We start from the raw sequence: 26,970 nt of genomic DNA on the forward strand, positions 1-26,970 counted from the left end.
TGAATTTTCCTTGTTATTTCATTCCTCTCAGGGCCCCGCCTATAGTTTTGAAAATTTCTTTTGTCACCTCTTTCTCCTTAAAATATTGCTTTAGAAAATGGGTGCCCATTGTTGCTGAGGAAAATCTATACCTCTCTACCAGTCTCAGTAGGATACCCTCACCTTAATGCTTAGAATAATTGAAAACAACTGTGGTTTACTCTTTCAATTGAAGTAAAGATAATTTTCTAAACCTGAAGAAGGTCTCTGATGTTGGCAAACGTGTACCTCAGGTCACATACCCGACATTTTGCCTTACACTCTACAGCTCTCACTTTCTCACAGTCCTCTCAAATTCCAAACACATTTCTAAAATTTTATTTCATTATGCATTTTGTTCTGTGGGAAAGATGGTAACATTTAGCATCACTTAATAAATTGCTTGTCTTTATGTCCAGAGAATTTGAAATCATTTTTTTCTGATGGAAGCCTTTATTTTTTATCCAAAATATTTTTTTAATTCACCAATTTTAAAAAATTAATTTATTTTAAAATATTTATTTATTTTATTTATTCTTCTGGCTGCGTTGGGTCTTAGTTTAAGCAGGCGGAATCTTCACTGTGGCGCAGGGCTTCTCTCTAGTTGTGGTGCGTGGGCTCTGTAGTTTGTGGCACATGGGCTCTCTAGTTGAGGCATGTGAGCTCAATAGTTGTGGCACGGGGGCTTAGTTGCCCCGTGGCATGTGGGATCTTAGTTCCCTGACCAGGGATCGAACCTGTGTTGCCTGCATTGGAAGGCAGATTCTTTACCCCTGGACCACTAGGGAAGTCCCTATCCAAAACTTTTTGAATGAATTTGCAACATAAATATATTGAGGCATGAACTTGACTTCAGAGTAGAATTTTGGTACAATTCATTTATGTCATAGCATAAATAATAATAATAGCACTTTATATGAGCCAGATATATAAATTATTTTTAATCCTCGAAATAATTTAATTCCTTAGATGTAAATATAATCTAATCTTATAAATGAGGAAATTAAGGCGTACATTGTGTGAGTATGTCACAGAGAGTTGTAGAGCCGAAACAAAGACCCAGAGACCAGACTCAACACCCACCCTATAAATGGCTTCCTGTATGATCACCTGATTCTCCTTTCTATGCGATTATAACATTCAAAAGTAATCTACCTGGTTCCTGGTGGCGCGGTGGTTGGGAGTCCGCCTACCGATGCAGGGGACACGGGTTCGTGTTCCGGTCCAGGAAGATCCCCCATGCCGCGGAGCGGCTGGGCCCGTGAGCCATGGCCGCTGAGCCTGCGCGTCCGGAGCCTGTGCTCCGCAACGGGAGAGGCCGCAACAGAGAGAGGCCCGCGCACCGCAAAAAAAAAAAAAAAAAAAAAAGTAATCTACTTAATATTATTGTGTTTTGGGTGGAGTGGGTTTTTTTTGGGGGGAAATTCTTTTGTTCCTTGAATATAACTTTTATTTCTTGAGGGTTTTTTTTGGCAACCCATTTCTAGCTAGTTTTAATCTCTCATATAAATACAATTCTATTTTAAAATCAAACTGAGACTTTAGAAATACTGAACTTGCTTAAAAAGTTTTTGAATTTTCAGAAACCTAAAAATCACATTCACTGCTAAATAATTACTGTTTAGCCATCATTCCTTTACGTAATTAGGTATTTTCATAAGCGTTTACAACGAGGAAGTGATTGGTATAGGCTAACTCTATCTCTCTTTGTTCATTCACTATTTTCCTTGACTCTTTCCTTTCTTCTCTATACTTATGATTTGATTTGACGTCACAAGACTTTAAAGAGAAATGATAAGGCAATAAAAATATAAGTCAATTCTAAGAGCTTTCTCTTTCCCTCTTTACATCCATAATATTAGTAGGAAATTACCATACAATTTGATATTCAAAGCATGTGTATTTTTCTTTATATCCTTTATTCAGTAATTCCTTGTCTGAAAGGTAAATATTATATTTTACTTTTCAAAGTTATGGCATTTTTCTGGGGACACTAATTTGAAATTATATTTTCCTTAATCTGTGAGATCATCAAATAATGGGAGATTTCTGAAAGTAATCACTACATAAATTGTGGGTTAGATTTGTTGGCGCTAAAGCACTAAAATGCTATAGAAAAAAGTAATTCTTAATTGCAATTCTGGAAGAACAATTATTTTGAGTTATGTGATTCTTATGTACTCACATTAGACTATAATCAAAAGAAAGCTGGTGTACAGAAAGTAAAGAATGCAATAAAGGTTAAGATCAGATTCTATATTCCAAATATTACATATTGATTCAGCCAGCTTCCTCCCAGTTTCCTAACCTTGATCATTGATTTCAAAGATGTTTTATACATGCATTCAGACCACCTTTCCCCAGCTGTACTCTTTCTATTACTATTAAAACAATAAATCATTAAACATGAATTGTTTCTAAACAAATATCTTCAGAGAATGTAACCCAGATAGCAGTAGTTGTCATGCATTTCTCTAAGACCTTTAAAATAGACTGGGGTTTTGGAAGCTACTTTTAGTTTATGCCACTTTCCTCAAACAGGCTTTCTCACAATTAATATTTGATTATAATGGGAAGTATCTCACTGTGCCCAGGGCCAATTAGCATTGCCAAAGGCCCAGACTGCAGGTGACTTTCTGTATACCAGGAGCTTTCCTATAAGACTTGATCTCATTATGTTCATCCTTACTAGAGAAGGCATCCCAGACAGATCTTGTACATCCAGCTACTCAATTCTTCTTGGAGTATACAATCAGAGTGGCAAGAGTTTCTATCCTAGTTAGACTCATTTTTCTGGGGGAATTCACTGATTTCTGGGCACAGTTGAACATCTTGATTTCCAGAAGCAAATTCCACTCTAAGGACCACACCTGGAGATATACTAATTGTTTCTTTACTTATTGGAAAGTCCTGAAGTTTTTCAGTGCTTCACTAATAGAGTTAGTCACTTCAAAGTGTTATTAAAACCAAAATATTGTGATTCTTTTCATCAGTGAAGTTCCGGAATTTGGGGACGACTTTCGAGATGATTTACCAGGTGGCAGAATACTTACCGGTCTCTGGAATGATTATGATGATGGTTGTGATAAGAATGTTTTTTGATGATCTTCATTTTTTAAAGAAAATATGAAGATACTAGATTACCCAGTCAATATTTACCTGAATAGATGTCAGTATAAAAGTTATGCATATTTATCTTGATCTCTTTATTCAATCATTAGCCACCAACTCTGAGGTCAAAAGGGTTATTGATTACTCAGAGGTATAATCCCAGTATCTAGCACAATGTCCAGCTCAATAATAGTAGAAACTCAACAAATATTGGAGATATAAATGAATGATGAATATGTTGCTTGTGAAGCAATAACTTGTTCCAGTTACAGCGTCATGTTAATATAAAAAAATAAGCCCAATAATTTCTGTAGAAGGAAGAAAAGAGGACGTGAGTGGTGGGAAACAGGAATTGTCTATCCTTTCTTATTTTATATTACTTCACTTCCAAAATAATACAACTTGCCCATCTTCTTTCCTCATCATGTTTTTGTTTTCTCTTTGTGTGACTTTGGTCCACTTAGTTTTACTATTGTCAAACTTTGATTGACCTTATATTCTTATATTGAACTAAAGAAACATTTCACTTCATCACATGCTGTCTTCGATTATTTTCAAGTACAGTGTAATGCACATATCCATGATGACTTCACTCTCTGGAATAAGACAGTCCATGTTTACTGTATCTAATAGGCTTCTGGTAGAAGTAGCCTGAATCTATTGTTTGGTTTCTCACTTTTACAGGTTCTTAAAGGTTGACTAGGCCAAATGGGCTTAGTACTTCCTACCTTCTCATTAAGAGTTATAATTGAAGTCAAAAAGAATCTTCTTAATATCTAATGATGAAAAGGGTGAACTGGATATGGAGAATGTAGCATTAGAATCTAAGGAATGTCTGATCCTGAAACTACTGAAGTCTTATTTCTTTAAGTATAATTGTGAATTCCAATGCCCGTATCTAGTTAACACAAATTTCAAGCAAAGGTAGTTGCACTACAAAGAATGTGACATTGTTAACTTTCAAACATGGCAAAGTACATTGAAAATTGATGAAGGTAGGGTCTTAGCTCACACTGGCATGAAGTAAGACCATACTATATAGCACAGTGGTGACGCAGGGTGGTTACATGTGTCATTAAAACAAAGTTTTGTTTTGTTTGTTTTTACTCCTTAAGAGAAATGATTACAAACTGGTCAGAATGTTTCTGTAGGAAAGCAACACCCTCAGGTATGTCATTTTCTGTTACAAAACAATTAAATAGAATCTTCTGCCAGCTTTTAAACTCAGTACCCTAATAGATGGATTCAGTTCAAACCTGCTTGAAGTAGATACCAACTGAATAGCATCCACTGAGATACTGAAATGGTAATACTTACAATTGCTCCCACTTTTATTCTTCTATTAAATACCTTGAACACTACTATAGTGGCATTTACTGCAATGGTTAAAATAGACAGACATAGTTTAAAAACTGACTTCTGAAAAGTTGTGCTCCTGCACAGTATTTTTTTCCTATGACTGGTTTCTTTGAGTTCTTACAAATGGTTGAGGACAGTTCTCTACCACAGTGTTTTCGCAAGCGCTCATTGACTTCTGACAGTCTGTGGGAATTAAAATAGAAAAAGGGCATTTTATATTCCATAAGAATGCATCTACTGTATCATTTTATAGGAGGCGAGTTTTACAGCACAAGGATGCACTTTCCCCCGTTAGTCATCTCTGTGTGTCTTCATTTTCCAGACTGTACCCAATCTGTAGTTCTTACTAGGACAAAACATCCCTTTAAATTAATAGGAAACAAAGCTCTAATAAAGAATGCTGAATCAGGCCCATTACCACCATACAAATTATGCAGTGAACACACAGCACTGTTTACAGTGGACCTTTCTGAGAAATAACCATAATATTAAACTCAGAGTATATTCCAGGAGTAGGCAAGTCTCCATAAAAATTTTATTTATCTTGAAAGGCGAATGCTTATTCATGGCATATCATTGAAAGACATGGTTCCTCCTCCTTAGCCCTCCCTAAACATCGTTAGATAGTTAGATGACCAATAATTCTTAACTGTGTCAGTAGAGTCAGTAAAAGGATTGGTTCTGCAGAGATATAAGAATCCCAGTACTATATGTAGACTGGCTGGAAGGAAACTGTATGGAGGATGGTGTCCGGAGAGGTGTGAGCTGGGGAGAAGAGCCTGAGATTTATTATTGAAATGATCTGAATGAGAAAAGAAAATCTGGGTCTGCCTAGATATTCGTAATTCTTCGTACTTGCAATGCATCAGATACCTTGAAGTAGTTACCCGCATGCCTGCTGATTTCAGTTTTGTGTTTGTATCTGTTTGTGTGCGCGTTTGCCTGAATGGAGTTTTCCCGGCTGCAGCGAGCGTTGGGTGTACGTGTGCATGTGTACTGAGTATGAATTAATTACATATTGAAAACATCTGCATTAGCGGCGTCTGCAGTCCCTGCTGCTCCAGTCGGGATGTTCAGCTCCGTCACTTGGTGTTAGGACCACTCGGAAGACCTGCCAGTCCGACGCCTGATTCTAGTTCCCGGGGGGCCGGAGCTCCCGGGGCCTGTACCATCTCTATCTGAAGGGGAGGAGAGCCAGGAGAAGAAGGCATCCGAGCGAAGGGGTTGTGTTTCCTGCAGCTGGGTGGGGGGCAGTCAGGGTTGGAGCCGGGTTCCAAGATCACACTGCGAATTCCCAACTTCAGCACCGCCTCCCGCCCGGGGAGAGGCGCGCGCCTCCCTCCTCGGCCCGCGCCCCAGCTGAGGGACCCGGGCCCCTGGGTTCCTCCTCTCTCCTGTTTCCCAGCGAGGCGAGGGCAGGGCGGAAGGTTTGTGACAGCCAGAGGGGTAAGGTAAGGAGAAGCAGGCGGCGGCGAAGGAGGAGCCAGGGAGGGGCCTGGAGAGGGGGAGAGGAGGGAGGGTTTTCCCCCCGCCTCGTCCGCCGCCCGGCTTCGCAGGCGCTGCTGGCGGCGGCGTTTCCAGCCCTCCAGCCGCGGCCGCCGCTGCTCGCGCTGCACCGCCTGCGAGATGCTGCCCCGCGCCGCGCCGCGCTGAGGCCGTGCGTGCGCCCGCCCCTCCGCCGGCCCGGCTGCGTGCTCCGCTCCGCGCAAACACAGTCGCTCCATGTGAGCTGGTAGGCGACTGGAAACCCCTCCGAGTCACGCTGCCCAGCGGCCGGGGGAGCGCTCGCCCGCAGTGGCGACCTCAGCACCGCCGTCTCCGGCGTGCTCCCTGCTCCTTCTGCATCTTCCGCTCTTCTGGTTTTCCGCCTCGTCCCCTGGTGATTTTTTTTCTTTTTTTTTTTTTCCCCGAGAGGGAGAGGGCGGGGTAGGTGTCCCCTCCTCTGCTCCCCCCTCCCTTTCCTTCTCGGTTTGAATTCTTCCCCCTGGCGTTGGTTCGCAGAGCAAGAGGCAAGACCCGCGCGGTGGGAAGACGAAGGCTGCGACCGCCCTGCTGCTCCCAGCCCCGCCGGACTGGAGCCCGGAGCGGGTGAGGGGAGAAAAGAGGAAGTAGGAGGGGCTTGGCTTTCGGTCGTGCCGGAGGACGGCCCATCTCCCTCCGAGAACCCCTCGGAGAGACTGACGGCATCTCTCCGCAGCGAGCCTTTGGAGTACCGCGAGCCAGGAGGCGAAGGATGCCGGTGGCTCGGGGAGCCGGCTGCGGGGCAGCGCTTTCCCTCTGGCTGGTCGGCAGCATCCTCTGCAGAGCCTGGACGGCTCCCGCCACGTCCCGTAAGTAGCCCTCCCGCGAGCTCGCTCTGCGCTGGAGCAGTTTCAGTGCCGCATTGATGTTCCACCTCAGGGTACCAACTCGGAGGTGCCTTCTGAGGTGTCACAGCCTGATGTGTGTGTGTGGCTCCTCTGTCACGCACTTGCGGCCACTGCAGCAGGGGACACTCCAAACCCCGCGCTCCGGGTTGCGGGGAGAGGGTTTTTGAAGCTGGTGATGTTTCTAGAAAGTTGTTTCTGGTCGTGGAGATTGGTTGGCAACTGCTTGGTTAGAGTCATTAGTGTCGGGGACAGCGTCTTAGGAGTTATTCTTCCACTTTGGTGTGTTTGTGTAGAGGAAGTTCATTGCCTTTTGCTTAGGTAGGTCAGTGAATGAAAAGTGAAAACATGGCAAAAATAAGTTTCTTATTTTTATTTATGGTTTTAATTTAAATAAGCATGCCTATGGGAGTGAAAAAGGAGCGTCTTTTGGGCTCCTATGGACTTCTGTTCGCCCCCCCCACCCCAGCCCCAAGTTAATGACCGTTTAGTATTTGCTTATTAAAATGGAAGACAGTGAATCCAATATTGTAGCTGAAATTGCTTTAATTCTCTGGCAGCTAAGTGCAATGCAGTCTAGGACTTGGGACAGTCAGTGCAAAATAGCATTAATGCAGTAATGAACAGATTTCTTAAAAGAGTTCTCAGAAAAAATGATGCTGTTAAATATGTTTATCTCTGTGTGTTTTGGCTAGTTTTTCTAGAAAAGATTGTTCATTTGTTCACGAGGTTAGAAAGAGTAGAAAGAAATGGAAGATTCCAGCCCATCGTCTGCATTGCTTTAGAAGTGCGTATTGTGCATCTAGAGAGGAAATGCATGAGCGCTCCTATGGTTCAGAAAGAGTTAAATACTAGAAAGATAGCCTGTAGGAATCTTAGGGTAATATTCATAAGACATACTTGTTTCTGAGAATGGACGACTTGTTAAAGAATCATCATGGAGATTTTAGAGTTTCAAAATAAGCGTTTTCCATGCAGGAAAAAAAGTTTAGTGTTTTCCAGTATTCATATATGAAGTAGTACTATTTCTGTCTATCATATCCTGGGATTCATTAATGCATCTTTGTCCATATGTTAATATGAATGCTCTTATCCCAGTGTGTAAATATTGATAAGAATAAACGTTGAAAAAGGACTTCATAAGTTGTGCTAAAGGATCTACTAAATAATATTATCATATGATGAACCAGTATTACTGTTTGACATATTCTCCGAAGTAGAGTACTTGGTTCTCTTTCCTTGCATTTAAAGATAGAGAAGGCACTAACTGGTAATCTAAGTTTGTAATGAACTTGAAACGAATTTTTATAGTTTTTTCCAAAGTAGATTAAACCTCAAAAACATGATGTGTTATTAATGTTTGATGTCAGTTTTATAGATTTAAATATAAATTGTGCAGCTATTAATGCTCGGTATTCATATTTACATAAACATGTTACTAGATTCTGAGAAAACTATTCTGATGAAATTTCAGTTTCCATGTCAAGGTCTGGTTATATAGAACTAATTGACACCTTCCTCAGAAAATAAGCTCATTATACATTCAATTTACTGTGTTCACGGATTGAAGGCCCTCACAGCCAGAGTTTTTCCTGATCTTTCTGTAGACTTTAATTATAATGAATCAATCTGAAAAATTCACCGTGTGTCAAGAATGGCTTACCTTCAGTCATTGGGTTAGTATATTTTAAGAATGGAAAGGTTGTTATTTCTGAAATATATTCTTAGTTCTCACAACTTAGAATTTGGCCACAGGGGAAGAGGGAAGAGCAGAGACCATTACTTTTAAGATAGTTAATAGTTATGTTCAATTATTCAGATTATTTATTTAGCTCTTATTCCTCATTGTTGAAAACGTGTAATGGCTTAATTAATATGACTTTTTCTTTCATTTGAATCTAAATTGTGACCAAAACTCAAAGTTGCCCCCATCCTAGAGATGAATTAAATAAATAAGAATGATATTGATTTTACTGATTAGAATGAGCTCCACGTACTCAGTACTTTAAATTTATACTTCTACCCTTAATGAAAAATTGTATTTATAGTATATGCAGCTCTGAAGAAGTTTGATAGTTAAATTCTTAATATTAAAAGCATCCAAAGGAGAGAAAAAATGGTAACTACATGAAAGTAAGATAATGAACAACTCAACCAGGAGAGGTCATCACAAGATAAAAAGTAGCCTAAAAGTAATGTTTTTATTTGGTACCCATTTTTAAAATATGATGACTATGCTAAGACTTTCAGTCCCTAAATAACTTTTTAATATGATGGACATTTTTTGAAGATGCAGGTAATATTTTTAAATTTGATAACAATACCATTTCAGATATACATTGGTTTCTGGCTTATTTCTTCTTCTCTGTTATTGAACTATATATGCATATGCTGTTCCTGTTAATACTATCTATTTTGTAACTGAACTAAAATAAACCTTAAAGAAGCTTATCTCTAGGATGAAGTAGAAGTGGAATTTAATTTCTTGGCAGATAGTGGAAATGAGCTGCTGCAGAGCCCATGGAATCGTAGAGCCTCCCTTCCTGTAAATGTGTATGTACAGGGCACAAGTGGAATATTTTACTCTTAGGGAGTTGCATTATTTGAACATATTTGAAAGACCCTGACAGTACAGTTCTAAATGATGAGCTTGAGCTAACATTTAGTGAATTTAATTTGTTCTCAAAGTTTACTAAATTTTGGCTTAAACAGTGCTTTCTGATAAAAGTCACTTTACATTATTTTATATAGCCATTAAACTATAATTTCACTGACTGTCATATTTGAGAAGTGTGCTCCAATACTTTGTAACAAATATGTTTTTACATATATAAGTACAAATGTGTATAAATATATACATATACATACATATGGTAAAATCCTTTAAATATATATTATGTAATATATAGAGATATAATATTTAATATAGATATATATTTATTATATGTAAAATATGTGTATATTTATATATTTGCTAACAAGTCTTTCAAGGGGTTTAAGTTGCTTACAAGTTTATAGATAGGTCTTTTTGTGCAAGTATTTCAAGTAAATAAACCAACAATATCAAAACAATAGTATATTTTTCTATTTTCTCTTTTATTCATATACCACCCTTAAAATGGTATCTTTCAAATAGTTGAATTAAACATAAAATATATAAGTAAATATAAAAGCAAATACTATTAGTTTATACTGAGCTTGTACATAGTAATGAGTTTGTTTTAATAAAATGAATTTAACTTAAAAAGTGCTTTAGGCTAGCAAAACTTATTTATTGATAAGAGGCAGTACATTATTTTACCTAATGCAAACTAATGAAAAGTATTATTTACTCACTAGAGAGAAATATATAATCCTGATTTCATTGTAGGCACTGATATTCAGCAAACAGGGATCTTTGTCTAAGTTTTCTCCTGTAACATCAATACATGGAAAAAGTAGGTAAAAAAATGAATCCACAAGTTCAAAATAGTTTTTATTAACTTTTATACAGGTATAAACATATAGCATATTATCTTTAGATAAATAACATCAAAGTTATTTGATGTGCATCATATATATTTAAAAATCACACTTCTAATATTTTTTTCTATTCTAATTGGCAGGACATTTCAAGGTCTGTAACTTCTTTGAGATTTTAAATCACTTCCCTTAATTATAAATTCTTCCAGAGAAAATCTTAATAAGTATTTAAAAGTGAACTAGTAAGTCTTCTTGTTTGATGTATCCTTTTCATGATTGAAACATAAAAAGAATTTGATGTGCCTCCCCTTGGCTTGCTTCTCTTTTTTAAAGTAGATTTTATTTCTTGTAAATGTTGTACAGAATAGGGAGAGGTTCTTACTTCAAATCCAGTGGGTGATTTCCTTAAAAATATTAAACATATAGAGAACCAACTTCTGCATGTTGTCTCTCTGTAGTGATTGATATTGATGGGATAAAGAAATAAATGTGTAATTTCAAAGTTTTCCCATATCTAATTGATTTGAGAAGTGCTTTATTTTATCATTCATCACTGTGTACTAAGTTAAACAACAGAGCACATAATAATTTAAGCCTCACAAATACAGTGTTATGGAAATAAAGTGAGTGCTATATTTATATCTATATCTGAAATTGAATGTTATCAGTTTTCTAGAGAAATACATATTTTAAGATAAGTAGCTTGTAGAAAAATAAATTATATTTCTATATTCATCCCATATTTGGCTGCTGGAAGAAATTATGTGTTTATTTTTGCCATCTTACTATGTAAGAGTAATGGTGAAATGATGTTTAGGTAGGCTTTAACTTTTCAAATGAGAAACTTAAAAGAGACTACTTCTTAACAGGGTGCTCAGTTAAAACATTGCATCTTCCCATCTCCTGGGATCTAGAGAACCTGTCTGTTGTAGTTCTGACCAACTAAAGATGTTGTTGGGATTTTGAGGCGCAACCTCCTTCTCTGTCTTAATGTTTTCTGTTACGTGGAGAAAACTGCACTTGTAACATTCTTAGCTTCTATCTCTACTGTTCCAGTGAATGGTATTCGGTTCGAATTCCACCCCAGGTTAGGTAGAGTGATTTACCTGTTAGGTGACTTTGGGAGAAGGACCTAGTTGAGCTGAGCCCTTCCTCCTTCTTCCCTCCAGGCTGCCTGCAGAAGGTATAGATTCTACTAAAAGACTTACAAGAGTAGGCTATGCTTCTGCAATAACTTCCGTGATAACATGAGGAGCCTTATGATGTTCAACTCTTCCTATGGCTAGAAGGTCTGTTTAATTTCAGAATAAAGGTTGTTGCATCCCATGGTTGCCACGCATTGAAGTACTTTTCCTCTGTATTAGCAATTACTATGTAAAGGGTGATATTTGCTCTCCGTCTGTGGCTTCTTTTCTAATTGAGAACTCAGGGAGAGAAAAGAGGGCTGTTTATTTTCCCCTATCAAACCCCCAAATATTAAAATTGCCAGTAATAAGCTTATTTAGTATTGAACTAGATGAATGTGGTTAAAAACCAGCAGTGAAATAAGACTTGTTTTTTCCCCTTTGAGGTTGAGTTGGAGAATTTACTTAAACTATGACCATCAAGCCCTTCTCTTCATTCATTCGTTATTCATATCTGCATGGCCCTATTAGTGATATTTATTTTAGAGAGACATTTAAAAAAGCATTTCTTTATCTATGGTTAATAACATTACCATTATAAACACATCTTGGTTATGGATGTTAGTGGCTACACATTCAATTCCATGTTGTCCATTTAAGTATCAGGTGAATTTGACATGCCTTGAGTTGGTAGTTACTTGCTGTTCGTGTTCCTACTGCACAATTATGAAGGGTTGGGTCAATTATTCAAAAAAAAAAAAAGGAGGCGTTTGCATTTTGAAGACCAAGTTGATAATTTCCTTAATTGTAAATTTTGAAAAAGAGGTTGTTAAACTCTTACTTAGTTCATTTTTGGGGTAGACTATTCATAATAATAGCTTGAAGTAACTGATTATTTTTTTTTAATAGCATCCAGATTTTAAAACCTCCCCTGATAGTAGGAAATCTGGAAATAAAGATGTATTCGTTGGCTCTGAGCTTGCTTGCTGAAGAGATCCCATTTGTGGTATACTGTAAAAGTGCTGAAAAGTACCGGCAAGCTCATGAGGGCCATAGTCTAAGTTATCCTTGTGATTTACATTTGTTTGAAATGCTTTCATAAACATACATAGTGATATATTCTTTAATGTTTTCATATTTAGGAAGGAGGTAAAATTGGTTCCAGAGAATATTTTTTACCAGGAAAAATTATCCCCAAAGATATGTAAGGTTCTTCTTCCCTTTTCCAGTACTTTCACCCTGGCTTTGTTGCCCTGGGTTGGTGGTCTTAGTGATCAATGCGTATCATAGAAAATGGTGATAAAGGTTAGCCTTCAAAGTCAGGCTCCCTGCTGCGGTCTTGTGTGGTGCATCTACATTGGAATCAAGTTACGTAAAGCTTAATTAAATTCAACAAGGATTTGCTCACTTCTATGCAGTTAGAGTCATGTTGAAAAAGGACATAAAAAGACACATTTGGCCTTGACCCCTAATTTTCTACCAGCCACTATAACAATGTCAGCTAAGTCATTCAATTATATTGGGTTGGCCAAAAAGTTTGTTTGGGTTTTTCTGTAAGATATAGTATTGTTTAAAAGGAATACATGGGCAAAGTAAATACCTATACTCTGAATTAACAAGACAGTTTATTATGTGGTGAAATACCATGCTTTGCCAAAGAATACATTTATCTGTAAGAATATTCTCTTAAAATGGAAGGTGCTTATTATTACTTGTAAATCATACAGACTCAAATGCTTATTGTGAGCTAACATAAATTGTATATTGATTAAAATGCATCTCTCTGTTAACTCATTTTTCTAGGCATTCGTCTCTTACTTAATGGGAACCACGTTATTAAACAACCTTATAAGTAAATATTTACCTTCATATACTCTATAGATACTTTTCGGATATTGGACAAAATATATGAACGGAAGAACTACATGAAAAAAAATCAGCCTAATTATGTAATGTGGCCAAATTTTAGCATATTTTAGGGGTATCGCTTGTTTAAAATGTGTTAATTACACATGAACAATGACCTGTTCTTCATTAAATTACTTACCTGTTAATAAATTTAAGCTTGAAATTTATAGAATGTATGTAGTTATTTGAAAAATTTTTGATACAAACAAAAATAATGTCTGGAAAATCATATATGAATATCAGTTTTTTCAGGTGATTAAATGAATATGCTATTAGTTTAATGTTTTTAATGTCAACTGATCTAAGAAAACGTGATCCAGACTTTTTGTTTCTCCCTACATGCCTGTAGTCACAATAACACATGAGTTTGATGCCACCATCAAGGCAAATGTTGCTAATCTATCATTTTTTTCCTCAGTGAGTCTAAATATGGCCACAGAATCAAATCCTTCTGGACACAACCTACCAGACAACCACATATAATCTCATGAGACTTGATCTATAAAATAAAACTTTATTTTTTACTTATGCCATGTATGGTATCATCACCGGAGGGTTTTCAGCGGACTTTTGTTAGTGAGAAAATACACTCATTGTTAGTGAAATCACACGATTAATATTAAATGTTATCATGTGGAAAGAATATTTAGAAGAATTTACATCTGCCTTACAGTAGAAGAGGTTTCTACTGGTAGTGATGAAATCTCCAAGAATACAGTTTCATCTTACTTCATGCACATCTGTAGTATATGTGAGCTTTACTCAGATATCTTGACAGTAGCAGGTAGGTTCCTCATGGCTAGTTTAAAGCAGATGCTAGTATTGTTTGCTATGCTTTTTGGCTGTCTGGAGTATGGAATTAAGAATAACCATTTTATCATGTCAGTTGACAAAGATAATACTGTGTCAAAAATATCAGTGTATCATCATTGGGTATTTACATTGCTTCTACTATTAAGAATGCAAAAATAAGCAGCCTCTGTCAGATATTTACATACTGATGGGTTTATTTGTGTGGAATTGATGTCCAAGACTGGGGTGCTTGATCAAAAAGTACATATCTTTTCTTGGACTTCCCTGATGGTACAGTGGTTAAGAATCCGCTGGCCAGCTCAGGGGACATGGGTCCTATCCCTGGTTGGGGAAGATCCCACATGCCACAGAGCAGCTAAGCCTGTGCGCCACAACTACTGAGCCTTCACTCTAGAGCCCATGAGCCCCAGCTTCTGAGCCCGCATGCCACAACTACTGAAGCCTGTGTGCCTAGAGCCCGTGCTCGGCAACAAGAGAAGCCACCACAATGAGAAGCCCGCGCACCACAATGAAGAGTAGCCCCTGCTCGCTGCAACTAGAGAAAGCCCGTGTGCAGCAACGAAGACCCAATGCAGCAAAAAAAAAAAAAAAAAGTTTAAAAATATATATCTTTTCTTTAATAAATGTTTCCTGATTGAGTTCTAGAAATCTGTAATAACATTACATTTTCAGCACCAATCAGTTAGTGCCCTTTTCCAGAACTTCAGGCATCAATAGACTTTATTATGCTTTAAAATTGTTGCCAGTTGATATGAATATCCATATTTGTGGATTGCAGACTTCAGGTCAGGCACTACTCTTTAGATGTATTCACTCATTTAGTCCTTACAACAATGCTTCAGTCTGCAGGTAAGAAAACTGAGGCAGACAGAAAAATGAAGTACCTTGCCCAGGCTACCCATATGGTCTATCCCTACAGCCGGTGCTCTTAACCATAGTGCCGCTGGATGAGTGAAATAGTACGTCATTGATTTCCAGTTCTCTAATACTGACGTTCAGCTTGCATCTAGGCAATATTTTAAGGGTTAATTACCTTCTTGTATAGAGTTATAGGGGAAAGAAACCTGTTATCATAATGTTTAAATTTCAATGATAACATTAAATAATAATGCAGACAATGTTGTTTATGTTCTACCTCTTCATAATAAAGTGATTTTACAATGCAATTCTATCTTTTGGGTACTATTAGCATAATTATAATAATCATGTGGTGAAAATATTTACTTAAATCTATGGAAAATATTTGTTAAAATGCTTTGTCAGATAGGAATAAAAGCTGTTTTAAACTGGTTCTCAGGAAATTTTGCAGTCTGTATCCAGAACTGTAAATATTATTGCCATGACTAAAGGTTAAAAGATGATACCTGTGTAATCTATAACCATTGTTTTGAGTATCAATTTCACGTGATGTCTAAACCGTAAAACTTTTCTTGAGAGTCTTGTCAAGAGGAAAACTTATTTTACTTTAATGGCAGTGGGAAAATATTTGTCTCAAAAATAGTTGTCAGTTCTAGTGCTAAAATATCCATAGTATCTATTCCCTTCTCTCCATCCCCGTCACCACAGCTATGGTTAAGATTTTCAGCATTTCCCTCCGGCATTAATTTAGTAGCCTCCTAGTATGCCTCCTTGCTCTTCATGTTTCTTCTCTAGTTTATCATGGATATCTATGCCAGAAATCCTTTTGTAAATCACAGATCTTGGCACTGTGCTCCACTTCTCTGGTTCTTGTCTGTCCCTTTAATATAGTCTCCCCCTAACCCAACATTTGCACCCCATAACCTTGCCATACTGAAATCCTTGCAACTTCTCTAATACAACATGCTGTTTCTAATCACATTTCTCTTATGCCTTCTTACATTCCGTTCCCTCCCGAAATGCCTTTTCCTATTATATACATGCTGATTTAGAAAAATCTAATATATGGCCCAAACCTCAGAACTTTGGAGCAGATTAGAGGTACCATCACCTCCCTGTGGTGATTTGGTCTAATTGCAGGCAAGATATCAAGCTGATAATAAGCAGTTTCTCTGCTATTTGAACTTAAAAGGGATGGAGTGATGAAAAATAATGCAAGTTACCTTCAGTTATCTGATATTGAAGTGAGAAATGACCCAAATTGCTGACACTAAAGGAAGGCAAGAAAAGTTATTTTCAATGATAAAACACAGATACTTGTTTGTCATTGTTTATAGATGAATATTAATCTACCATCTCAAGGGAAATAATGAAACCATGCTGTGAAAGCTCTACAACTTCTCCAACCCTTTTCCTACATGGCTCTATTTTGTAGCATTTTCTGTACTTCTCTTAAGCCGTATGGTTGATCAGACTTGTTAAAAGCCAAGCATGACTGCCCTTTTCAAAACACGTTTCTTCAAAGAAATACCTGTAATCTGCATGCAAATTGAAGACAGATGTCAACAAAATAATTACTGTGCCTAACAGGTACTTTAAATAGAGTGCTTAAATTGTCAAAAAATCTTGTAAATGATAGAGGTAGTTGCAGAGAAACTTGATAATTACATATATTTAGTGTGTATTAATCCAGCATATTAGTTGATATTGTCAAAGTTGCTATAGAATGTCAGTGAATTTCATTTTGATTTTTAATATAACAAAAATATCCTTTGATGAATACAAAAAGTAGGCACTTATATTCCATGTGTTTATATTTTGAATTAACTCTTTTCATCCCTACATTTGAAACTTTGTACATGATGCACCACATCCTTAAAAATATCCTCCAGCCTTGCCTTTTCAAAGTTGACCATCCAGCAAAATCTGTTTCAAAATTTATATCCTTTACAGTGATACCCTAGCACTGCCTACTCATAACACAAGTTACTCCCATTTCTTTTTTTAAAAAATAAATTTATTTAGTTTTGGCTGCATTGGGTCTTCATTGCTGCGTGTGGGCTTTCTCTGGTTGCGGCGAGTGGGGGCTACTCTTTGCAGCGGTGCGCAGGCTTCTCATTGCGGTGGCTTCTCTTGTTGCAGAGCACAGGCTGTAGGCGCTGGGGCTTCATGGGCTCTAAACACTATGGCTCATGGGCTCTAGAGCTCAGGCTCAGTAGTTGTGGCCCACGGGCTTAGTTGCTCTGCGGCATGTGGGATCTTCCCGGACCAGGGATTGAACCCGTGTCCCCTGCATTCCCAGGCTGATTCTTAACCACTGTGCCACCAGGGAAGTCCAGGTTACTCCCATTTCTCTTAGCCCACAGTTTGCACAGACACAGCCTACATTTTGTTCTTAGATTAATAGATTTAAGGGTGTAGTTGTATCAAAAAAACTAGATTTCAATAAACATCTTTTACTATATTAGGTAGTGTACTAGTTGCATTGAATTATCATATAAAATTAGTCCATTACCTCCCTTTTAGAATACTCAAAGCAGAAGGATGCTCAAAAAATTTAAAGCTTACTGATTTCACATTTATACAGTTCTTTTGTCAAGTTATCCCATATACTAACACAAAATTCTACATTTTCATAAACTCCTGACATTAGTTCTAGCTGGGCTTTAAGGTAATAAAAGCTTAATATCTACCCCATATTCTACTGCCATAAAGTATTTGAAGACAGATATCATAAAGTCTGATTAAATACAATTTTAATAGTCACTATTTTTGTAAATAGCTAATTAATATATCAATTAAAAGAAAATACTATGATATATATTTATTTATATCCCCCAGATTACCTATACCATTTCTAGGTATATAAGCATTGTTAAATATAATGGAATTGAATTGATGGGTTAGTTCTGTGTATAAATTGTGCAAATAGCTAGGATATAGCAACAAGTAAGGATTTCTTTCCTTAGTTGTATTCTTATAGCTAAAAACATTGTAATCAGAAGTAATATAATTTTAACGTAATAGTAGTTACAATAAAGTTCTCTGTAAGGAGTAATCCTCGTATTATAAAAATACTGCCTTGAAACTGACCTGTCTGTATGAATCAAAAAAAGAAAAAAAAAGAAACATAAGTATTTCAGAGGACTGTCGTTTAAAAGTAACAGGGCTTTTGACATTACTTTAAAGGCTAATTTACATCTATTTGCTCAAAGTGAAAGACAACATAGTCTTGAATTTCAGTTTATTATCTGTTCTTTGCCCAAAGTATATTAGGAAAATATTACTGCAATTTGAGTAGTCTTCATATCATGGAAACATGGTTTATTGTTATATAATTATTGTATACAATGATCTGAAGTATTTCAGTTTTACGGAGATTATATCATCACCCAAAACATAAGTTTTGGAATTTAAAATGTATTGTAACTGTACATTTTTATTTATTTTATTTTATTATTTTTGTAACGTCTTTTAATTGGAGACTAAAGGATGGGAAGAAACTACGCAAGAAAAGAAGAGAGGAAGAATGTTCCAAGCAGAAGAGGACAACTATGCAATTCCCACATTGGCCAAGTTTGGACCTCCCCCTGATGGGGAGGTATCTAGTGATTTTGGAACAAGTCTTTTGTAAAACATATGACAAAAATAAAGCTTTGAAAGAGTAAATGACACTGTTTAATAGTTTATCAGCAAGTAGAGAGAAAATAAATCTTTGCTGGACAAAATATAGAGAATAAGCATTTATTATCTTTAATAAGAGAATAATATATATTTTACCAGCTTTGTTAAACATAAGCATTAAGGGGCTTCCCTGGTGGCGCAGTGGTTGAGAGTCCGCCTGCCGATGGAAGGGACACGGGTTCGTGCCCCGGTCTGGGAAGATCCCACGTGCTGCGGAGCGGCTGGGCCCGTGAGCCATGGCCGCTGAGCCTGTGCGTCCGGAGCCTGTGCTCCGCAACGGGAGAGGCCACAACAGTGAGAGGCCCGTGTACCGCAAAAAAAAAAAAAAAAAAAGAGCATTAAGAAAACCTTACCCTCTGTGAATGAACTTGACTATCAGCCAAGTCAATTAATTTATGACAAAGGAGCCAAGAACATATGATGGGGAAAGTACAGCCTTTTCAATAAATAGTGTTTGGGAAACTGCACAGCCATATGCAAAAGGATGAAACTGGACCACTGTCTTACACCATATGCCAGAATCAACTCAAAATGGATTAAAGAGTTGAATGTGCAACGTGAAACTATAAAACTCCTAGAAGAAAACATAGGTAGTAAGCTCCTTGACATTGATCTTGGTGATGCTTTTTTAGATCTGACACCAAAAGCAAAGGTAACAAAAGCAAAATAAATACGTGGGACGACAAAAAAGATTCATCACAACAAAGAAAACCATCAACAAAGTGAAAAGGCAACCTACAGAATGGGAGAAGATATATGAAAACCATATGCAGTAGTCCCTCCTTATCCACGGTTTCACTTTCCAAGGTTTCAGTGAACCAAGGTCAACTGCAGTCTGAAAATACTAAATGGAAAATTCCACAAATAAGCAATTGGTAACTTTTACATAGGGCACCATTCTGAGTAGCTTGATGAAATTTCGTGCCATCCTGCTCTGTCCTGCCCAGGCCATGAATCACCCCTTTGTCCAGCATATCCTGCTCCTTAATCACTTAGTAGCCAACCTGGTTATCGGATTGACTGTCCCGGTTTTCAATTCACTGTATTGACTGTGGCAGTGCTTGCGTTCAAGTAGCCCTTATTTTACTTAATAATGGCCCCAAAGTGCAACAGTAGCAATGCTGGTAGTTCGGATATGCCAGAGATAAGCCATAACGTGCTTCCTTTAAGTCAAAAGGTGAACGTTTTCAACTTATTGAGGAAAGAAAATATGCCGAGGTTGCTAAAACCTACGGTAATAATGAGTCTTCTATCCGTGAAATTGTGAAGAAGGAAAAAGAAATTCATTCTAATTTTTATGTTGCACCTCAAATTGCAAAAGTTATGGACCCTTTATTACAGTATATTGTTATAATTGTTTTATTATTAGTTACTGTTAATCTTTTACTATGCCTGATTTATAAATTAAACCTTAGGTATATATGTATATATAGGAAAAATACATAGTATATATAGGGTTCGGTACTATCGATGGTTTTAGGCATCCACTGGGGGTCTTAGAATGTATACCCTGTGGTTAAGGGGCGGGACTACTGTATCCAATAAGGGGTTAATATTCAAAATATATAAAGAACTTATACAACTCAATAGCAAAAAAACCAAACGGTCTGATTAAAAATGGGCAAAAGATCTGAATAAATACTTTCCTGAAGAGGACAAACAGCCAACAAGTACATGAAAAGATGCTCAGCAACACTAATCATTAGGGAAATACAAATCAAAAGGGCAATGAGACATCACCTCACACCTGTTAGGATGGCTATTATCAAAAGGACAAGAACTAACAAGTGTTGGTGAGGATGTGAAGAAAAGGGAACTTTTGTTCACTGTTGGTAGGAATGTAAATCTGTGCAGTTACTATGGAAACCCCTATGGATGTTCCTCAAAAAATTAAAAATTGAATTACCAGGGCTTCCCTGGTGGCGCAGTGGTTGAGTGTCTGCCTGCCGAGGCAGGGGACGCGGGTTCGTGTCCCGGTCCGGGAAGATCCCACATGCCGTGGAGAGGCTGGGCCCGTGAGCCATGGCCGCTGAGCCTGTGCGTCCGGAGCCTGTGCTCTGCAAAGGGAGAGGCCACAACAGTGAGAGGCCCGCGTACCACACACACAAAAAAGTTGAATTACCATATGATTTAGTAATTCCACTTCTGGGTATTTACCTGAAGAAAACGAAAAGACTAATTTGAAAAGATATATGCCCTGCAGTATTATTTACAATAGCCAAGTTATGGAATCAACTTAAGTGTCCATTGAATGGTGAATGGATAAAGAAGATGTGATATATATATCAAAGATATATTGGAATATTATTTAGCCATAAAAAGATTGAAATCTTGCCATTTATGACACATGGGTGGACCTAAAGGACATAATGCTAAGTGAGATAAGTCAGAGGAAGAGAAACACCATAATCTCACTTATATGTGAAACCTAAAAAACAATATATTAATAAATCAAGCACGTGGTTACAGAGAATTGACTGGTAGTGGCCAGAGGTGGGGAGTTGAGGACAAAGGCAAAATGGGTGAAGGGGGTCAAAAGGTACAAACTTCCAGTTATAGAATACATAAGTCCTGGGGATGTGATGCGCAGCCTGGTGACCCTAGTTAATAACACCGTGTCGCATATTCGAAAGTTGCTAATAGAGTAGCTCTTAAAAGTTCTCATCACAAGAAAACAAGTTCTGTACCTGTGCGGTGACTGATGTTAACGAGATTTGGTGTGGTGAGAGTTTCATACTATATACAACTATCTCATCAGTATGTTGTATGCCGGAAACTAATATGGTGTTATATGTGAGTTATATATAATTTTTTTTAAAAAAGAAAATCTTACACTCTAGGAATGGACTTCACTATCTGCCAATAACACATACATATGGAATCCAAAAAAAAAAAAAGGTTCTGAAGAACCTAGGGGCAGGGCAGGAATAAAGACGCAGACGTAGGGAATGGACTTGAGGACACGGAGAGGGGGAAGGGTAAGCTGGGAAGAAGTGAGAGAGTGGCAATGACACATATACACTACCAAATGTAAAATAGATAGCTAGTGGGAAACAGCTGCATAGCACAGGGAGATCAGCTCGGTGCTTTGTGTCCCCCTAGAGGGGTGGGATAGAGAGGGTGGGAGGGAGGGAGACGCAAGAGGGAGGAGATATGGGATATACGTGTGCATATAGCTGGTTCACTTTGTTATAAAGCAGAAACTAACACAACATTGTAAAGCAATTATACACCAATAAAGATGTTAAAAAAAAAGTATATACATTACTACACATAGAATGCTCAGCATAGATTTGGATGTAGGGTGTGTGGGGATAAGGTTTTTCTTAATTGCCATTTTAAAGTATATTCAGTCTTTAAATATTATGGAAAATTTTATCTGTTTCTGTTTTGCTGTTTTGTTTTTCTAAGTCGTTAATTGATTATATGAACTAGAAGTAGTTGGAATCTACCTTGATTTAATGTAAAACAGCAGATTTGGCTAGGCAGTCTTCACTGAAGCAAATAAAAATCAGAATACTATATGTGGGTGTTGTATGTATGTATGTGTTTATTTATTTATATATTTATGTATGTATTCACCGCCCATGAGTTTCAGATACTATGGGTCTTCTCTATGGCAGGGTTCCTGACTCTGTTTATTATCTATGGTAAGAGGTCTCTATTGTCAAAGCTAATCTCCTTAAATATGTGAAATAAATAGTCCTTTACTATGAAAGGGTATCTTCATCCTAGAAGCTCCTAAAATAAAGATCACTGTCATAAAATGTTCTGTAGTCATTGCTGAAAATTATTTTTCTACTGGATACCTGCTGAAATGTGTTGACATGATTTGGTAAAAGTGTGAATGTTTCTTTAAAAGAATCTACATATTCTTTTGGAAAATATCTTATAGTGGTTATTAGCACAGACTTTCATGTCAGAAAGACTGGGTTTGGTTGTTGGCTTAGTTCTTCAGTGACCATGGACAAATTATCTAAATTTTTGAGCCTCAGGTTTCTAATATTTAAAATGATGAAATAGCAGTACCTTCATGAAAGTCTTGCTAGAAGGATTAAATACAGGATATGGAGTGACTGGCACATGATGGTAGATTAATCTTAGTAATTTTGTTATTTTTTAATGCATTCAATATTTATTATATAGCTTCTATAATACTAGATAAGACTATGTAGATATTGCAAAATTATGTGTAATTGCCTCAGACATTTATTTCATAATTTACTTGGGAAGCTGACACATTTGGAATAATTAGCAAAGGTATCTTATTTAATTTTCACATAATACCACATGTAAATGGTCAAAAAGTGAGATAACAGTATGGTTCAAATATATTAAGAAAGACTTAATTGAAAGAAGTAATGCATATATCATTTGTATTAATTGGATTTATCATTTGTTATATAACAACATAAGTACGGCTATACTCTACACACAGCGACGTTAGTACGCGAGTCATTTATTTTAAAAGTATGCTCATGTTAAAAAGTAAGGGAGAAATTATTCAAGCAGTGTAAAATAATTAATCTATTTAGGAGAGCCTGTTTTACAATGTAGTAGGTATTCAATTACCTTACAAATGTTTCTGAAAAACCACAACATTTGCAAATTAGAGAGCTTGTGGGCACGAGGAACGTATCCAAAAGCATAAACATTTTTACTGTAACTTGTCAGCCATATGGGCAGATGGTATAAAGCTTGTTTTCTGAAATGTGATGGAAAGTATAAAAAGAAATTTGACAGTTTTTTTTTTTCATTTTTGAATGTGACTATCCAAATAGCTAGAAAGCTGGGAAATCAAACAGTGATATTATTTTAAGACCCTGAAAATCAGTGCTCAGGATTTTTGGAGGTTCAGCTGAAATTGTTTATAGACATTTTTTTTCATTGTCAATGGAAACATTTGAGGGTCTTTTGAAAATAGATCACTGTGGTAAGCCCTGGAGTAAAGACTTTGGAGACAGGGGCTCTGTCCTGAAGGGTTTTATAATCTCTCTGAAGGTAGAAAACACTTATAAGTAAATATTTTTAGAAAGCAACTTTATTTATACTAAAGCATTTTCCCAGGAAAACATGTGCATGTGCAGAAAAAGAAGCACATATCATGATGGTGATTGGAGCTGCTCTGTACGGAGTGACATCCATTCGTTAAGTCATTATTAAGAGAAAAGTACTATTTACGAAGTTATACGTACAGCATACTATGTTTTATGCTTGGAAACATGGGAACTCGTATGGTCTGTGTCTGTGGGTACATCCATGTGTCTGCAAACACAGAAAGGGTTTAGAAGAGTCCTTCCCATGCTGGTGAGCTTATGAGTAACTAATAATTCAGGTATTTAAAAAAAATAAATTTGTTTATTTAAAAAAAAAAAAAAAGCTATGTACTTGCCTCACAAAGGCCCAGGCAAAATTAACATTTATGTTTTGCTACGTGAAGGTAGGAATTGGAAATGATAGGATCATAAAAATGACGGAGAAAGTTGGCTACTGGAAAATTATATTCTGAGACATATTCTAAGGCCCTGTCAATAGTTCCTAGTGAATTCTTGTCATTCTGTTCCCTGGGGCTCAGGAGAGCGCTTGGGCCATGTCCAGGCCCTGCCTTGTAGCCAGCCTGAGTCAGGCCAGGTGACTTTATTCATCACTTTCTGTCTGACATTGGTAGAATATATGTATTAGATATTTATTTTCACAGTTTGGAATTTCCAAATCCCTGGCTGTAGAGACTTAAGGATTTAGGATATAATCTTTTCAACCAACTTGGAAAATATTTGTTTCTTCCTCTCCTCAAATTTTGAATATTCTTTTTCAGTAAAGGGAGGAGGACTTCCCATTTCATTTACAGAAAAAGGACAAAGGAGAGGGTGAAAAAGCTCAACATTCTGTTTTTACCAATGGGAAATTTAAAACAAGTCCAGAGTTCCTCTCATGGTTTTTTATCATCTGTGTGCCTCTTCTTCTTCTGCCTGTTCCCATCAAACAGGAAGATAGAAGGTGAGGTCAAAGGAAAATGGGTTACACTAGTGAGAAAAAAATCACTGGTCCCTATCTCTTCAAATAATAAAAATTAGCAATAAGAGAAAATATTCATGACTGTTTTATATCAAACGACTTGTTCTTTCTTACCAGACCCTGAGATATTAGGCTTAAAGAAGTTAAATTCTGCTTTCTCTTTGAAAATTAAATTCATTGTTTAATACATTGACACAAATCCAAAAGAAATCAAGAACAACTGAACAATAGTAAATCCAAAACATTTTTTAATAAAGTCTAATTTTGAACTGTTGAGGAAGTGGTAGAAATGTTAAGCAAACTAAGTGCTTTAACATATAGTTATATGTATATGATTTTCAGAAATTTATCTCCATTTTTATAATTGCACTGTAGTCAATATGTGTTGCCTAACTAATTTTAATATCAAAAAGGAACACTTGTTTCATTATGTAAAAATATTATTTTGTTCCTGGACAGTATTGTGTACATGAGCAATCATTCTAGACTCATTTAGAAACATCAGTACTAATATTCTAATAATTCAATGGTATTTAGCTTAGAGAATTTTGCTAAGGAGAGAAATAACTTTGATCATTTAACACATGTAATATATATGCTATTGAAATAGCAGTCATTTATAAGAGGAAGTTTCCTAAATAACATACATTTCAAAGTGTATTGTTTATAGCAGACTTTAAAGAAGTATATAATATTGAATGTAATTATAACATGCTTTCACAAAATAATGTCATATTGGTATTTTAACTCAATAGTTACAGGATATCTGTAGTTATTTTTAATGTGATTAATGGTAATATGCATCATATTCTTAAAGTACTAACCTTTGGCATTGCTGTGCTCTATACTTCAGAGATTTTCTCATCTTAGTAAGATTTCAGTTAGTTGGATTGTTGTATACTTTGGGGTGGATAGTGGTTTTATTAAAGATGTGTGCATTTATAAACGCTACAAGTCCAAGGATTGTTAGAAAATGTACCTTGTTTTCTTATTACAATTAATTCCATACTGATTGTGTTTTTAAGGAATATAATATTAAAATAAGGTTATTTCAGAATTTGAGTTATGTGCCAATTTAAACAGAGAGCAGTATAGAGCTCGATATATATGTTTTTATACTTTCAGCATCTTTGCAGCTTAACTTTTCAACATTGACCATACGTCAAAGGCTTAGCCTTCACATTTGACATAAAATAAAGCACAGCCTGCAAGTGCTAGATGACTGTGTGTCTGTAACAAACCCAAGCAGTGTCTGTATCTCAAATTATAATCTTTACCTCAGATTATAGTCTATGCAAAAGTATGCTTTTAAGCAGATGAGCAGTATACTTAAAACACTGGCCAACAAGAGGTTATACATGGATGTTTGTTGGGTCTTGAGTACTGGTCAACGGTGGCCATTACTGGGGCTGATATTGAGGACGTTGATGCAAAAGATGTAAGAACTTCAGAAAGCAGCACTTCCCACCTGTTATTACGCACATGAACCACCTGGAAGATTCTGATTCAGTAGGTCTGGGGTAGGACCTAAGATGTGGCATTTCTAACGAGCTCCCATCTGATGCTGACATTGAGAGAGGTCCATGAACCGCACATTGAGTAGCAAGGTTTTAAACTTGGAATCTGTAATGAAAGATACCATAACAAACTTCTTGTTTATTTTGAAATTAAGAAGCACACTCTAAATGGGGAAAATGGGAAAAAAAATAAAATCATTATACCACACTATTAAATATTTTCTGTGTAAAGAGAAGTTACAGTAGTGTCGTCTGTGATATAGTTTGGGGAAAAACATGCAAAAAGTATAGGTAAATGGGTTAGTTGTGTAGTTTTGTCAATTTCTGTAATCTCTCTAAATTTTAGTTTTGCATTTAAAATTTTAGAGAATTGAACTAGATTATCTCTAAAGCCCATTAACAATTAAAAAAAAATGCTATGATTCTAGTTTCCTAGACTTTCCAGTCTTAGAACAGAATGGAGTCTCTTCCAAACCTCAGTCTTGCTTTTATCTCTAACAGGAGTTTGGGATAGAATCTCAAGGTGCTAACGAAGTTTAAATAATATTATGCATTTAAAATGCTTAACAAATTGCTTTACCAAGAGCAAATTCTCAACTAATGTTATGTGTTAGCAATATTATTATAAAGATTAGGAAGATCAAGCCCTAGAAGGTGAAGTAACTTGTTCCAGGTTGTAGAGATTTCTAGAGGTATGCTACACGAAACTATAATAACAAGATATCTATGCTGTTG

The 26,970-nt window shown here is 36.7% G+C and overlaps 1 protein-coding gene across 1 annotated transcript in view; it reads left to right on the top strand.

Annotated features, from left to right (window-relative positions):
- Positions 1–6,133: 6,133 nt before the first annotated feature.
- CNTNAP2 (contactin associated protein like 2) overlaps positions 6,134–26,970 on the top strand; it is a 2,079,227-nt gene continuing 2,058,390 nt past the window's right edge. The window contains exons 1-2 of the mRNA XM_029233017.1: positions 6,134–6,367; positions 6,490–6,818. Of these exons, the coding sequence (XP_029088850.1) occupies positions 6,722–6,818 (97 nt within the window). The 5' untranslated portion in view covers positions 6,134–6,367; positions 6,490–6,721. The remainder of the gene's footprint in view (positions 6,368–6,489; positions 6,819–26,970) is intronic.

The sequence above is a fragment of the Monodon monoceros genome, unplaced genomic scaffold (genome assembly GCF_005190385.1).
Source record: "Monodon monoceros isolate NGI ecotype Baffin Bay Population unplaced genomic scaffold, NGI_Narwhal_1 Super_Scaffold_2, whole genome shotgun sequence".
NCBI lineage: Eukaryota > Metazoa > Chordata > Mammalia > Artiodactyla > Monodontidae > Monodon > Monodon monoceros.